We start from the raw sequence: 16,480 nt of genomic DNA on the forward strand, positions 1-16,480 counted from the left end.
GCCTCATTTAGTTTTTCACTAAAATACACGTTTTCTTATCCTACATCAAAACAACACCTATGTTCAAACCATTTGCACACACTCAATTTCAAAAGATTTATCAAAGTTAGGCAAGACAAGTAATGGTGTATTGGTTAATTTCTTCTTAAACTCATTGAATGCATTCTCTTACATTCCCCCATTTGAAAACAACATTCGTTTTCATTAAGTCATTGGTGTAGCTATGGTGCTAAAATCTTTTATGGATCTCTGGTAGAAAGCTAGCTAACCCATGAAAACTTTAGAACTTCACTTGCATTTTTTGGTGTTGGAAAATTCCTAATGACTTAAATTTCTCTTTATATATTTCTACTCCATTCTTTACCAATATTAAGTAAAAAAATTTAACTTTTTTATATTTCAAAGCTACCTTTATTAAAATGAGCATAAAATTTCTCTTTCTCTATATGCTCCACATTTTCATGTAAAGTTTTTAAATAAATTAAAATATCATCAAAATAAACAACAACATGCTTTTCCAGATATTCTCTCGAAATATTATTCGCACTAGGAGTATTAGTTAACCCAAAAAGCATAACAAGCCATTCGTACAATCCATACTTAATTTTGAAAGTTGTTTTCCATTCATCTCCTACATGCATTCTAATGTAATGGTAGGAACCATTCAAAAAAATCTTTATAAATAGACATGAACCATGCAATTCATCGATCATATCGTCTAGCCTAGGAATAGAATGTCGATACTTTACAGTGATTTTGTTGATGACTCTATTGTCCAAGCACATGCGCCAAGTTTCATCTTTTTTTGGCTCCAATAAGAGATACAGAACATGGATTCAAACTTTCTCGTAAATAGCCCTTCTCCATGAGTTTTTTTATTTGCCTTTGAATTTCTTTAGTCGGAGTGGGATTGAATCTATAAACTAGCTCATTAATAATGACAACTCCAAATGAAGTCTATTTTAGGTTCAAATTCCTATACAAGAGATTGAAATACACTAAGCCAAAACCAAATTGTTATAGTTAGAGATCAAATATCCTTCCTTGTACAAAGATATATTTTGTGGAAACATTGTCATTCTCACCTCTCCAACTCTGGCCAAATAACCTCACTTCCTTTCTTTTTCAATTACATCTCTTTTTTCATTTTCTTTTCATAATTTTTTTCTCTTTGATTTTTCTCTATATTTTCACTCCATTCTCGCATTTCTTTCAAAATTTTTTTTCCTCAAACTTCTTTTTTTTTTTCCTCCAACTTTAGTGGATCATCAAATACATTTGCAGAACTCAAAGGTACAACAATAGTTTTTCTACCATATTTTGTATTTTATAAAAGAATCCTATCAAATTGGCAAGGTCGACCAAACAATATGCCTCCAACAAGAATTGGTAATACATCACAAATAACTTCATATTTATATTTTCTCGAAGTAAAAGATATTAAAACTTGGGAAATTACCTTCATTGTACCAATATCATCGAGCCATTGAAGCTTGTAAGGTTTAGTATGGTGTTGGGTTGGAATTTGCAACATTTTGATCAACATGGTATTTACTACATTGGTGCAACTTCCACTATCAATGACAAGACTATATGGAGTCCCCTTGACTATACACTGCGTGTGGAACAAGTTGTCTCTTTGATCATCAACATCATTCTCCATATCTTGAGTTTTAAGAAGTATTCTTGTAATAAGTGTCAAATGACTCTATCTTCCAATTCCTCCTCTTTCTTATGGACTTATTCAATTATGGAAGAAAATGAGAAGAAAGTGAGATGACAAAAAATGGTGGAAATGGCATGGACAAATTTGAAGAAAAGAAAAACAATACATGAAAGATAAAATCAATTATAGAGAAAGGGCACAATGATGCAATTTAGGCCCTGATACCAAATTGATAAGACAACTCTAATCCTTAGTCCAACAATACAAGCTTTTGTTGAAGCAAGAACCAATCAAAGAAATTAACACCTCATTTTACAAAATTCGGATCAACTAAGAGATAACACTAGAATTAGATTACCTCTTAAGATCAAAGATCTAGAAGCAATATTAGAAATCTTGCTCTAAATTGAGTCGTTTTACACTCAAACTTGATCAGGGTTTCATTGAATGACTCAATACAATCTAACACAAGAATTGTATGAAACATAGAAATGACAAAAATATGGAAGAATTTTTAAGAGTAAAAGTCTCAATTTGAGATCTCAATTTCATTCCTCCAAAATTTGCCTTTTACATAATAATTTGTGGGTATTTACAGTCTCCCTACAAACTTCCAATCATTGAGATGCCCACTAAAAAGTTAGTAGCCATAATTTAATTCGGATTCTTTAAATTTCACAAAAACAGAAGTCAATTTGACCAATAACTTCCACGTTTTTTGCCCATTACAAGAATTATGAAATTAAAAATGATAAATAAAGTTTTGTTAACAACTTATCAATCAAGTGCACTTTATAGCAACTTTATCCCCAACTTCACCATGCAAATATTCACTTTTGATGCTCCAAATGGTCATTCCTCAATCAAATCAGCTTGTAACACATGAAATAATTGTTGAACCGAGCCTATCCAATTTTATAGATGAAGAATGAATGCTTGCTAAATCTTCTTGGCTTTGGATCATGTAATAGATCCAGTTAGAACATTTGAAACACCGTGATCCTTATCATAAGGCCCATCAAGTCTTTCGTGCTATCTGCACATAGGTCGGGATACTTTCATATGTCTCAAGCTCAAAGGTAATCTAACAAGTATGCAGCAGTTTTCGCTCGCAATAGGGTCTAGTTGGGTCTATTAGTGGCACCTAACAATGCTCCGTCTTGCTACATCATTACAAGCTAGAACAGTGCGAGGTCAACTCACTAGTAGGCACAAGTAGAACTTTCTTAAGTATCTTAGTGATAGTTGGGAGCTCCCTTAATGATACCTAACAATGCTCCCTATTCTTACGCCATTCAGTATCCTATTAGGTTCAACTTGAGCTACCTTAGTAGTATCCTCTAATGTGCCACGGTCTTAAGTTGGTGACATTTCATACCTATATACTAAGTAGACTCTCACTAGTCAAGATGAGTTCACGATTAGATATTTCGTCCCTACATAGACCTAGTCGACCATGTCATCATAACGAACTCTAAATGTGGCTCAAGACCAAAGAAGTAAAACATAGGCTAATGCTCGCTAATAGGTCCTACATAACCTCTTGGACCCATAATATCTGGTTCATACATAAAGTGGGACACACATGGGTATTCCAACCTCCTAACATGCTTATAGGGCATAGTTGGTATTAAATCATAAACTCATATCCACACATTATACATGCAAATCAAGTAAATTGCCGTAAATCATAGTATACCATATTCTAACACAGCATTCAAATCAATCCATATCCACGCATCATACATGCAAATCAATTTTACATAGCTGAAGTCTAAAACATGGGCTCGAAATAATTCATCACTAAATCATAATTTAGGACTTGGCTAATCCATTTCTCATATTTAATTCATACTTAAAATATACTAAAGTTCATATGTCTAAATCTTAGTCGATTCCTACGAGTATTTCTTTCTTAAAAATTCAAATGGTTACTTACATGATTCTCCCTCCTCATAATAGAGGCCAAAGAACTCGAAGAAGCTTCAAATTCATTAAAAAAGAGAAGGATATCCATTGACTGTGTGTAGTCGTCTTTCTGAACTTTTGTGCATGTCTTTCTGTTTTCGTTTTTTTTTTCTTTGAAAAATTATTTTATTTATTTCTTACAAATATAGAAGCCACCACTTGTGACCCAAGCCATATTTTATTTATTTCTTAAAGTGTAGATGCTTAATATTCAATCGCTTCTTTTATTTGTTTTGACATATTTCGATCGTGGACTATTTCTAACAGGAGATATACCGAATACAACCTTTCAAATAACATATGGCCACTATGAGTTTGCAGTGATGTTATTTGGCCTCACCATCGCCCCAACTGTGTACATGGAGTTAATAAATCAGATATTCAAGGAGTGTCTAGACACGTTTGTTATCGTGTTCATAGATGACATTCTAGTATACTCAAGGACAATCAAGAGCACCAGGACACCACTGAAAAGTATAACTATCTTGATGGGGAAAGAAGTTGTACGCCAAGTTCTCCAAATGTGAATTTTGGCTTTGATAAATCTCATTCTTAGGACACATGGTGTCAAAAGATGCGATTTCAGACCCCTGATAACTCTCTAAAAGTAGAGTCATATAAGTCTTTTTGTAGTTAATATTGCACTCTTATTCACCATTTACTCATTTATTACCCCATTTATTCTACTTAGTGAGCATGAAATCGTTTATTGCGGTCCAACATGAAAAAATATATGATTTGACATAAATCGATCTTAATTGTATATTTAATTGAGTTACGTGGTAAAATTTCAGACATTTATATTAAACTATGTGGGAGTAGCAAATTTGGAAACAAATGGGGGATGATATGGAAATTTTAAATCCACGTCAGCAGCCAAGTGGATCATTGACTACCTAATGATGAACATCCTATGTGGACTATTTATTCATTTTCAGCCCTAAAGGGGAACCCGTGCTCAATATAAAAGGAGGAGAGCCACACTTTGGGGAGAAAAATCGAATTACATAGCAGTAGCCTCTGCTGCAGTGAACTGCTGTGAAACCAGAGAAGAAGAAGAAAACCCTAATCCAGCAGTTGTTGACAACAGAAAGAAAAGGAGACCAACAAGGATTGATTAGGGCAAAGAGGTGGACGTGAGAGCTCAAGAGAAGGGAACTTCTATTGACGAATGACAACAAACCGGGATAACTCTCTATTTTCTTATTCTCTTTTCTTATTCCATCAATTTTACATGATGAAGATGCTGATTCCTCTGTTTAATTCAATTTGTATGGAGAGCTAAACTTTATATGGGAGGCGATAGAGTTTTATATAGTTTAAGTATATTGACGGTATGGTTTTAGTTTATTAAATAGTTGTTGTTAATGATTTACATGTGTGTTTAATTAGCTACTTTACATACATAGTTGTTCTCTTATTCGGGAGAAGAGAGGGAGCAATGAAATCCTCTTTAATAGTCTAGTTCCATAGCAAGGAGACTTGGAGGGTAATAGAAGGGTTAGGAATAATTCTTCTTCGAGAGCCTTGTTAATAGAAATTACAACGATTATGGAAATAATCACCATTCATGACTCGAAAGTGGGCTTGAGAATCTATTAAAAGGAACTAAAATCTACCACAAAACTTAACAACTTATCTATTTAATCTCTCCTACCCAAACCTTTCTCATTATATAGTTAATTTTCTCATCATTTTCTGTTTTTTTTTACAGCAGGGACCTCTGTTTTAGTTTTGTTTAAATAGTTAAAATCACCAACACCCATTTTAATGTTACCCAAAAACTCACTCAATTTCCCACAATAAAATTAACAAAAAAGATAGGTTCCCTGTGGAATCGATAATTTATTTATTACTTGCTACTTGTGATAATGTATACTTGCACTTATTCTTGTGAATTTTACATTATTTTATTATATACATCCACAAGCGATCAACCTCACTAAGATAAAAGCTGTCACTTAGTGACGCTCGACTACAGTCATAGAGGTATGGAGTTTCTTGGGCTAGCATGCTACTATTGAAGGTTTGTATAGAACTTTGTTAGAATAGTCTCACCTCTTACACAGCTGATAAGGAAAGGTGTATCTTTTGTATGAAGTGAAGTGTGAGACCAGCTTCTAGGACTTGAAACAAAGATTAGTGTTAACACCAGTGCTCATGATGCCAGAAAGCTCATGGGGATACATAATCTACAATGATGCTTCCAAGGGATTAAGGAGCGTATTGATGCAACATTGTAAGCTTGTTGCATATCTGTCCCGCCAATTGAAAGAGTGAGAAAAACTATCCCATGCATGTCCTAAAATTTTTCGCGTTGGTGTTCGCATTAAAGATTTGGGGACACTACCTTTATGGAGAAAAGACCAAAATGTACGTTGAACACAAGAGCCTAAAATACATCTTCACCTACAAAGAATTGAACATGAGGCAATGAAGGTGGTTGAAATTAGTGAAAGACTACAATATAGATGTCTAGTACCACCCAAAAAAGATAACGTGGTACAGATGCCCTAAGTCGTAAAATGACACTTTCATCAGCCCTATCACTAGGGAGTCACGAGTACAGGCAGATTTTGAGCGAGCAGGTATAGTTGTAGTAATTGAGGGAGTCATAGCACAAATGGCTCAACTCATAATGCAATCTACACTCAGACAAAGGATTATCGATTCCCAACAAGAGGATCCTAGCCTAAATAAGATATTGAGTCAACTAACAATGAGACCATTGGATAATTTTTCCAAGTCATCAGATGGTGGACTATTATGTCAAGGATGACTATCTGTCCCATTGGAGGAAGAATTAAGAAATAATATATTGACTGAATCACACAACTCGTGATTCTCCACCATATATTCTCGTGGTACCAATATGTACCAAGACCTAAAATAGCACTTCTAGTACCAAGATGTACCAAGGCCTAAAATAGCACTTCTAGTGGCTAAGTATAAAAAAAAGGATATAGAGGAATTGATGAGGAGTGCCAACAAGTAAAAGCTTCTCGGGAAGAAAATAGCTGGATTATTGCAACCTCTAATTAGACGAGAGTGGAAGTGAGAAAATATCACTATGGACTTTATAGTGGGATTACCTAGCACACTTCCTACAATAATCAAGGTAATTATCGACAAACTAACAAAGTTAGCACATTTCCTACCGTGCAAGACGACATATACAGTTAGCAATTGGGCTCAATTTTATGTGAAGGAAATCATGAGGTTGCATGGAGTTTCAGTGTCGATTGATCAGATTGAGACCCCCACTTTACGTTGGCATTTTGATGTGAACTCCAAAAAGCATATGGTACTCCCCTACTTTAGTACTGGCTTCCACCTCCAAACGGATGTCAAACAGAGCAACAATTGAATTAAATTTTAGAAGACATGCTACGAGCATGTGTTACGGACTTCATTGGAAGTTGGGACAACAAGCTACATCTGATGAAATTCTCGTACAATAATAGTTTCCAAGTAACTATCGAGATGTCATTGTTTGAAATGTTATATAGATAATGATGTAGATCTCTGCTATGCTAGGAAGAAGTACGTGAACGAGAATTAATGGGACTCGAGTTATATGGGAAACCACCCATCAGAGGTTCATGTGAGGATAAGATAAAGGGAAAATTACCTCGAGTTAAAGAGAGCTTCCCTTGAATCCCACAACATAACCGACCCTCAACCGTTCTCCAGATATCACCTTCAAGGAAAAAGAGAAGGAACAAGAGAAAGAGAGAACGAGAAACATTGCCCTGCGAACCACGAACAAAATACGTAAGGAATAACCGGCCAAAGCTCCCTAGTGCACTCATGGTAGGGTTTCCAATCACAAACATTCTAATCCTTCGTTGCGGTCGGATCTCAAATTCTTGTCTTATATACTCTTAACACAAAAGAACTACGCATATAAGTACGTATGAGGACCATGGAGGTTGTGAAGAGAGAGAAATTCGTCTATGTTTTTGCAAGAATCGGGTAAGGAAGACGAAGTTCGTGGACTTCGGGTCGGATCTAGATTGGATATCCAAAAACCAATCTTCAGCCTGAGAATCATTTTGCCTTTGACCCAGTTTCGACGCGCCTGCAGTCCAAAACCGACCCCACACAATAGTACCCGTCCGTAGTCAGCATCCATAACCCGAGTCCCATTTGCCTCGGCCGAAACCTGCAGCAGCCCAGCCTCAAGGCCTGCGACTCGCGTACCTGTAACAACTCGTGCCTCGACCCGACTCGACCTGCACACGCATCAGTGTCTCATTGCACCACGTGTCACACCTGCAGCCGGACACCCCTTCGGCTTACATGGCTTAGTCGACTCAGCTTCGGCCCGATTCAGCTCAAGACACAGTCCTTCAGCTCGGTAAAGGTAAATTTGTCCATTTTCCTCTAATCCAACCATCCCAAAGCTCAATTTGACATTGTTTAAGGTAGCTACAGGCAGTATAAGGTAAGTTTCTCGATTTAAGTTAAATTGAGTTACTAACAAAATCGGATGGACATTCGGGTAACGACAACCGACGATATTTGGAGCAATCTCGAGGAATAGAAAGCAAACGTACTCAAATCTAGGGAAACCATGGCTAAGGCCAACCAAGTAAGTGACCCTACAATTTTTTTTTTATTTTAATTGTACACTGAATTATGACACATGTCATATGCTCGTGTATGCAAAATGTTATGTGCATGATATGATATGTGAATATTATGCTTTATATGATCAATTGATATGTCTACGATATGATATGCTAAGTTAAGATGTGCTTGACGACATACTCGTGATAGGATATGTAAATGTTATGTGACTGTCATGATATATGATACGGTATGACATGTGTATGATACGAATTGATACGTTTGAAGACATGATAAGTTTATGATATAACATATGTTCGACATGAATGATAAAATGATAGGATAGATTGACATGCAAATAAGGAATTGGCTTAGTGCACAATCTCGATATACACATGAAAAGCTATGATAAAATGATATGATATAGAGGAAAAATGTTAGAGGGGGCTCTCATACATGATAATGAAAAAGGAAAAATGTTGAGACGTCATGCATCATTGTGTGTTCATGCATCGAGGGATACCCCTTCTCCTTTTACAATGGTACAGACGTGTACATTATGAAGTAGGGAAACAATTATTATATTTACCATAATGCTTCTACGACGATCGTTATTCCTAACGGGTGTTCGACATCAACAGCTGCCAGAGAATGCTCGCCTGACTAAAAAAAGGGCCCAGGATAGTGACTTCATACTCGCACGTGTGTAGAATAATAAATACACATCCAATTACCCGCTCAAGATAGCCGTCGTAGGAATATATACTAATATGATATGTCCCATTCAAGATTGTATGTACTTAATCTAATCTCAATAGGGGTCACTTACTGAGTATTTCTTAAACTACTCAATTTTTTTTTTTTTTTTTTTAAGACAAGGCTCCACTATATGACTGACCGTGACACATGCCTACTTGCATTTTGAATTTAGTAGACTATAGGTTAATATAGGTTAGTTTACATTTCTATTTAGTAGCAATATAGGATAGTATAAGACATTTTTACCTTATGTTATCTTTAGTTCTTTTTAATTATTTTATTTAAATGCCTTCTAAAGAATGTGTTAGACCAAGGTGGTGTTTTTATTATAAAGTTCTGAATGAAGTGTTTATGTATAAAATGTCTATGATATGTATATCATAGGACTTTAGGTTAAATAGAAATCTAGAGTCGTTACAATATGAGTTTGGTCGATTCGAGATATCAGGTTTAATGTATACCCCTAAATGAATAATCAATATTATATATTCTATTTCCTTATAGAAAACTATATAATATTCTTCGACCATAAAAATTAGGCATGCTTTTCTATCCAATAAATGTCATGTCAAATCCATCTCGATAATTCACAATATAGCTTCATTCATTCATAATTATGAAATATGCTACAATATATATATCAACTGATGAAAGGCATACTCTATTCATTTCTTTTCTTACCTTTGTTTCTTTGAAGCTCTTCTTCCTTCAACCATTGCCACGATCCATAAAGGTTTTCCAATTCGAAAAACAAGATACCCAGCAAATACTCCAAACACCATTCCAAATCCATATCCCATGAACACAACTTTCAACCAAAACCCTTTGTCCAAACTCTCACTTTCTTCACGTGCCATTTGAGATTCATGGGCCTTTTCTGAGTAGCAATTTGGTAGAGGAAACCCACAAAGCCCAAGATTCCCAACATACGAAGAACTTTCAAAAGTTGCAAACTGATTCCCTTGAGGGATTGGCCCAGAAAGATGATTGTGTGAGAGGTTCAAACGGGAGAGAAATGTAAGAGCAGCCAACTGAGGTGGAATTTCACCCAACAGTTCATTTGAAGAAAGATCCAACCATTCCAGATTTTTTAGATTCCCAAAAGTTATGGGAATCCTACCTCTAAGCTTATTATGAGAAAACTTGAGACCTTTCAAGGACAAGAGCGTCCCAATCACCTCTGGTATTTCTCCACTGAATGCATTACTTGAAAAATCAATAGCCTTGAATATCAATAGAATGCTTTCCAATTTTAGATCAGACCCTTTTATTGATACCACCACTGAGTCCTTATAGAAAGGGAGTATGTCAGATTCAAGCGAAGAAGAGTTGGGTTTTTGGTTGCCCACTTCAACTTCCTTCATGGCTCTCATGTTTTTGAATAAGTTTGATGGCAGCAACCCCCTGAAATGATTGCGAGATAAATCAATGATACGTAGATTTGGAAAAGAGTCTTTGTTCATGGAGTTGTTGATTGGACCATAAAATCGATTGGATCGTAGGATAAGAACTCGCAAACTTGATGCAGCTTCTAGCCAATGGGGGAACAGACCTGATAAGAGAACCAATAAAATATTAAAATTTGGATTAAAAATATGGGAATAAGAATTAAATTTATCATAGCTTAGGTTTATATAGCAATAATCAAAGGTAACCTGTTATGATGTTATTCCCAAGATCCAAGACTTGAAGATTCTTGCAGTTGAGCAAGGATGGTGGCAATTCTCCTTCTATTTGATTGTCGTTCAAATCAAGGCTTCTCAATTGACTTCCTATTGGAAAAAACATTGGAACATTCCCAGAAAAATGGTTCTTTTTCAAATCCAACACCGCAAGAGAAGTGAAGTTGGCTAAACATGGCGGAATTGTACCACTCAAGTGATTGTTGGATAGACCAAGGACAGCAAGGAAGATGGCATTGCAGACTGAAGAAGGAATTTCTCCAGTGAACTGATTTTCTGAAGCAGTATAGATTAAAATAGATGGTAGTGGGATGGGAATAGAACCAGAAAAATTATTCCTTTTCAATTCCAACAACATGAGAGAAGTTAGGTTAGAGAAACAAGATGGGATTGCACCATTCAACCTATTATTTGACAAATCCAGGGAAGTAAGGTTGGTGGCTGTTGGTTTTCACAGAATTTCGGTGAGAGGAAATTGGGAAAATGCGTAACAAAAAGGAGAGAGAAAAAATAACTCTCAATTTGACTGCGTTGAGGTTGTTTTGTTTTATGAACAATTCTCCTATTTAAAATAAAAAGGAATTCTAAAATTGGCTGGAGAGTGGCCAACTAAATCTGTGCCACTCCCTTCTAAAACTCTGGTGGTCGAATCGACGTGATTTGTCAAATGGTCAACCTTACGATTTTCTGAAATCGTGTGAATAAGAAAAACGGTAAAACTCAGGTTTTATCTAACAGTGGCTTTGCAAATTGAAGGATGGATATTTCCAATGAGTTGATTATTTGACGCACTAAATTGTTGTATTGATGATGGCAACATTGGAAAGGATAGGTTGAACAAGTTAGAATCAAGATAGAGATTTTTCAAATTTGGCAAATTGAGGAGAAGCTTCATTCCTGAGGACAAAAAGTTATGAGAAAGATCAAGGAGCCTCAAAGCACCCAATTCAGAAAACCACTTGGGAATGTTCCCATGAATTTGACTATTTGAAAGGTCTAGATATTCCAAGTTCTTCTGATATCTCAAAAAGTAGGGAAATTTTCAGCTGTCGACAAGGGCCCATTTCAACTCGAACAAGATTCTTAGAACTAATACTAGTAGACTCTATCAAAAGTTGATTGTTGTTTGAAACGTCAAACCATGTTATACTTTGAACTCCCAACAACTTGTCTAAATCCAAAACCCCACTCAGATTGTTGGACCCCAATGCTAAATATGTAAGATTCAGTTGCCTATAAATAGAATCAGAGACTCCACCTTGCAAGTTGTTGTTACTTAAATCAAGAAACTCCAAGGAGTTGGATCTGAAATCCCTCATCAAAGAAGAGAAATGATTATGAGAGAGATCCAAGTAGTTTAAACGAGGTAATGCATACAGCCAAGAGGGTATGGCACCAGTGAGTGAGTTGCGTTCCAAGTCCAAATAAATAAGATTTGAAAGTGCATCTGAATCAACATTTGTGGGTAAATGACCCGAAAATAAGTTAGATGAAAATATCATGTTGGAGAGGTGGGTGAGGTTGAAAAGAGAATTGGGTAGGTGACCCATGAAAGAATTCATATGAATTCTGAAATTAGTTAGCTTTTGAAGTTTGTTCCATGCATTGGGCAGTTGACCATTGAAGTTATTAAAAATGAGATCAATGTTAGTGAGTTGGGTAAGGTTTCCTATTGATTTTGGAAGTCCACCAGTGAATTTGGAGAATGAAAGGTCTAAAGATATCAAGGACTTTGCATTACCAATGGAATAAGGGATCTCTCCTGAAAAATTAGTGGAACTAAGACTCAAGATTTCAAGTGATTCACTCCAATTAGACATTGGCAAAAGCCCCTTCAATTCAGAATTATAATCAAGTTGTAACACACGCAAATTTGGAAGACTGATAATACGTTGTGGAAAATCCCCACTCAACCCACATGAAGAAAGAGAGAGAGAAGCTAAAGAAAGAGAGAGGTTCATGAAAGAAGTGGGTGTGATGTCATCGAGGCGTGAATCAGTAAGTGCAAGATCCCTTAGATTAGTTAGATTATGAAGAAGCTGATTCATAACTATGTCTGAGAAGCTGAGATAATTCCCGGATAGATCAAGAGAAACAAGGTTAGACAAGTATGATATTTCTACTGGAACATCTCCTATGAGGGAAGACCAGGAAAGATCCAAAGCCCTCAAGTCTTTAAACGTTCCAAATGAGGATGAAAATTCAGATAAAATAGAGTTACGAGAAAGATTCAAGGTTTGAAGGTGAGAAAGGGAAAAAAGGGAGCTGTTGGGATGAAGAACTCCAAGAAGCCGACTGCAGCTGAGGTCAAGCCCCACGACATGACCTTCTCCTTCCTCGTCGCATTTCACGCCATCCCATGAACAGCAATCTTTGGTTTGGTTCCATGTCTCTGTCTTTGGATAAGCTTGCTTCTTAAGCTCATCATTGCAACTACTTGATGCAGATTCATTCACGGAAAAGGCTTTCTTGAACTCCCAAAGGGCAAGGCTTTGTTTGGGATCACATAGATGATGAGAGTTGGCAAGAGAATTGAAAAGAGAGATAAGGAAGATACCGCCCACTTGATAGAGCATCATCAGCAATGCCATTTTGCTTTGGTGTTGTAAACAAGATGGTTGAGGGCTTTTAATTCTTCACAAGTGTCATCAATCATAATTAATGGACTGAGTAGTGGAATTTGAATCTTCAACGACGATTAAAAATAAGCATTGGCCAATTATTAGTGAACATACTAATCGTTAATTAAACCTATTGGAAGCCAGAACAAATTGATATCAAAAGTATTCTATATTACATACGAAAGTAAATACGTGAACAATTCTCTGTTGAGGGCATGAACATTTTATAATAAAGGAAAAGAAACTTAGTTATGCTACTTAATTATATATACATATAATCTCTAAGCTTGGTAAAAAGAACATTGTCAACGTTAGGAATCTATTTTGATGGTTTTAACTAGCGGTATACATGCTTAATGTGAAACTTTGATTGTGTAACAATCCACCTTTCAAGGACTCAAGCCACAAATTGTCATATACTAACATGAAATGCAACGATCATAGATTTCTACTTTAACTTGAAGTCGCTAATATATACATATAATAGACATTTTATGTGGAAATAGTTCATTAAAAAAAACATAGTTTTAGTCTTACCAGTTTTCTAGAAGGTTTTCAATAAAATATTAAAATTGAAAATAACATAAAGTAAACAAAATGCCCTAAGAGAGACTTGGAACAAGTCAAAGGTTGAAGTCGTGACATCGTGGACCAATTCTGAAAGAAGACTTGCCTCTAATAAATGTGGTAACGACCCTAGGTCCCTACAGAGTAGTAGAGTGCTCATGAGTTGAGCTGTCATAGGTGGGTGTCAACTTGGAGAGTCAATTTTAGTCTGTATTTTTATGGGTTGTCGTTTGTACACATGTTATATCTCATTCCCGTTTTCCATTTGTAAATAACTTGAATAACATTTGTTTTGTAATGTTTCATTTTTTATTTCGACTATGACATTGTTTGACTTTAATTCTACAAAACTTTATAGTATTTTCACTTTGTTTGTTATCATTTGTTTACTATTGTCTTATCTTTTTAGATTCGGTTCGAAATTTGAAGCCTAAAAAATTGAGTCGTGACAGATAAGCTAAAGAACCAAAAATTAAGAACTTAAACCAAATATTTTTCTCAAAATTCATGATCTTTTAAAATAATCTACTAAATAACCTTTGATGTTTGGTCGCTGGTGAAGATATATTATAAAATGATATAAAATCCACCCAAATAAGTGCAATTATACACTATCACAATAAAAGTAATAAGTAAATTATTGATGGTAAGTATACACTAACCCTTCAATAACCATCCAGTATCATTGCAATGGAACTAGAGTATTAAAGAAAATTTACTTGCTATCTTTTTTCTTTCAAATAAGAGAACAACTAAACAACCATGCCAATCAATAATAACTCTTTAATAAACTAAAATCATACTGTTAAAGTTCTTCTGCCTCCCCTGCAAAGTTTAGCTCTCTATACAAACTGATTTCAACCGAGGAATCAACAACTTAATCCGGTAAAATTATAGAATAAAAAAAAAAGGTAAAAGATCAGAGTTATCTAGTCTAAATGAGTTCGAAATGAACCAAAACTCTTTTAAATTTTCAAACCCTAAGAAAAATGATACCTAGACGACAAAAAAACAAAAAATAAAAAAATAAAGAGAAGATAAGCATTCGAAAAATAATTATTTGGATACGTTAAATTATTAGTTGTCTATACATCGTGACAAAAACGAATGAATAATCAAAATACATTGATCTTTTAAGAGGGAATGGATTATGGTCGACGCTCTTTCAATTGAATACATGTACGCCTTGGGTTGATACTCCTCTATGGTTACTAATCTCCTGAGCACTCCCTCCCCTAAACTAGTCGTATCAATTACCTGAAAAACAAATGTAGGAAGGGGCGAGTATCCAATTATACTTTGTAAACAATCTACTTGTAAATTCTCATTGCATCCTACACCTATCGGGAGACTACAGACTTTACTCTTGGCTCTTGGTGAACCACTCTTTCCACTCACAGACTTAGGTAGCTAGTTTAGCCTATGCAGCAGTCGATAAGCGTCTGGAGTTGAGGCACTACTTTATAGAACTCACTCTTTGGTGGGGACAGTATGGTGGTGCTAGTTTGCTCATCGTTCGTGGGAGGTCAGCTGATGAGCTTGTTCCACAAAACCATATAGTCACTCAAAGCCAAGGTGCAACCCCCCTATGCCTGCCAACTCCAACGACTATCCGCATAATCCACACCGTCCATACAATAGTAGAAAGGGAAGTGGATGCTCCACAAACATCGCATCAATTACTATCTGCCTAGGAGGCTATATTTGTCTTCCTAGGTTGTCGTGGTGGTCTTTTAAGTCCCTAGGGCGGCTTGGCGACTCTTACTTGGATTCATGTCTCTAGGTTTCTCTATTGACTCTTTGTCTCTAGTTTGGTCAGAGACTCTAGGGATTGGACCCACTTGTCCTCGCTCACATTTCTAAGATGCTTGGAAAACTGGAGGCATTTCATCCTAGACCATATCTAGCTAAACTGACTCTAACATCGTAGTCTTATTCCATTACAACTAATGACACTTAGGGGAGATCACACATTCAATAACCTTGAACTAATGTACATTAAATCATGCATACAGTCTTACATGCTCAACACGACGATAACATCCATCAAGCACTTAGACCGTAGATCACAAATTTCTCATTATCCTTTCTAGCATAATTATGTATAAAGCAGTAGTAACAATCCATACATCTTTAAGGCACAGGTCAATTATGCCTACATCAAGTGTGAATAAACAGAGGCTTAATCGGTCATAAAAGCTCTTTACATGCTAAAACTATCCACCTAAGGATGGTTATGCATGCATATCCAAGCAATCGCTATACGAATTACTTGTCCAAAATATTTGCGGTTCTTTACATAACTTTTTGGGTGTCTTTCCGAGTTTAGTTGCTTGCTAAAAACGTCACCAAATTTTTAGAAATTCTCTAGAGGATCATAATTCAAAGAAAAATAGGATTAGCATTAGAATCAAAACGAAAAAGTTACAAATGGAGGTTGGAGGTTGAACGACATAGAAAAAGGGGAGTCAATCACCACACATGAGTGCAAGAGCAATTCTGCGAATGTTTTCACACGCACGGATGAGAAGTACAATCGCGGGTCAACAAGTCAGATGCTAGTTTGGGTCGGGCATTGGATTCGCAGGTTGTTTGAAGTGAGTTCGCACGCATTGTTGTCTGAACGATCTTGAATAGTGGAGATG

The 16,480-nt window shown here is 35.9% G+C and overlaps 1 protein-coding gene across 1 annotated transcript; it reads right to left on the reverse strand.

Moving 5' to 3' along the window:
• Positions 1–9,542: 9,542 nt before the first annotated feature.
• LOC111488341 (receptor-like protein 12) lies at positions 9,543–13,231 on the reverse strand. Its single transcript, XM_023136033.1, has 4 exons — positions 11,632–13,231; positions 11,163–11,173; positions 10,621–11,088; positions 9,543–10,517 (listed from the first exon to the last, which is right to left on the reverse strand). The coding sequence occupies exons 1-4, from the start codon at positions 13,224–13,226 to the stop codon at positions 9,643–9,645; spliced, it is 2,949 nt and encodes a 982-aa protein (XP_022991801.1). The 5' UTR covers positions 13,227–13,231; the 3' UTR covers positions 9,543–9,642.
• Between the last annotated feature and the right edge of the window lie 3,249 nt (positions 13,232–16,480).

This window comes from Cucurbita maxima, unplaced genomic scaffold, assembly GCF_002738345.1.
Source record: "Cucurbita maxima cultivar Rimu unplaced genomic scaffold, Cmax_1.0 Cma_Scf00013, whole genome shotgun sequence".
NCBI lineage: Eukaryota > Viridiplantae > Streptophyta > Magnoliopsida > Cucurbitales > Cucurbitaceae > Cucurbita > Cucurbita maxima.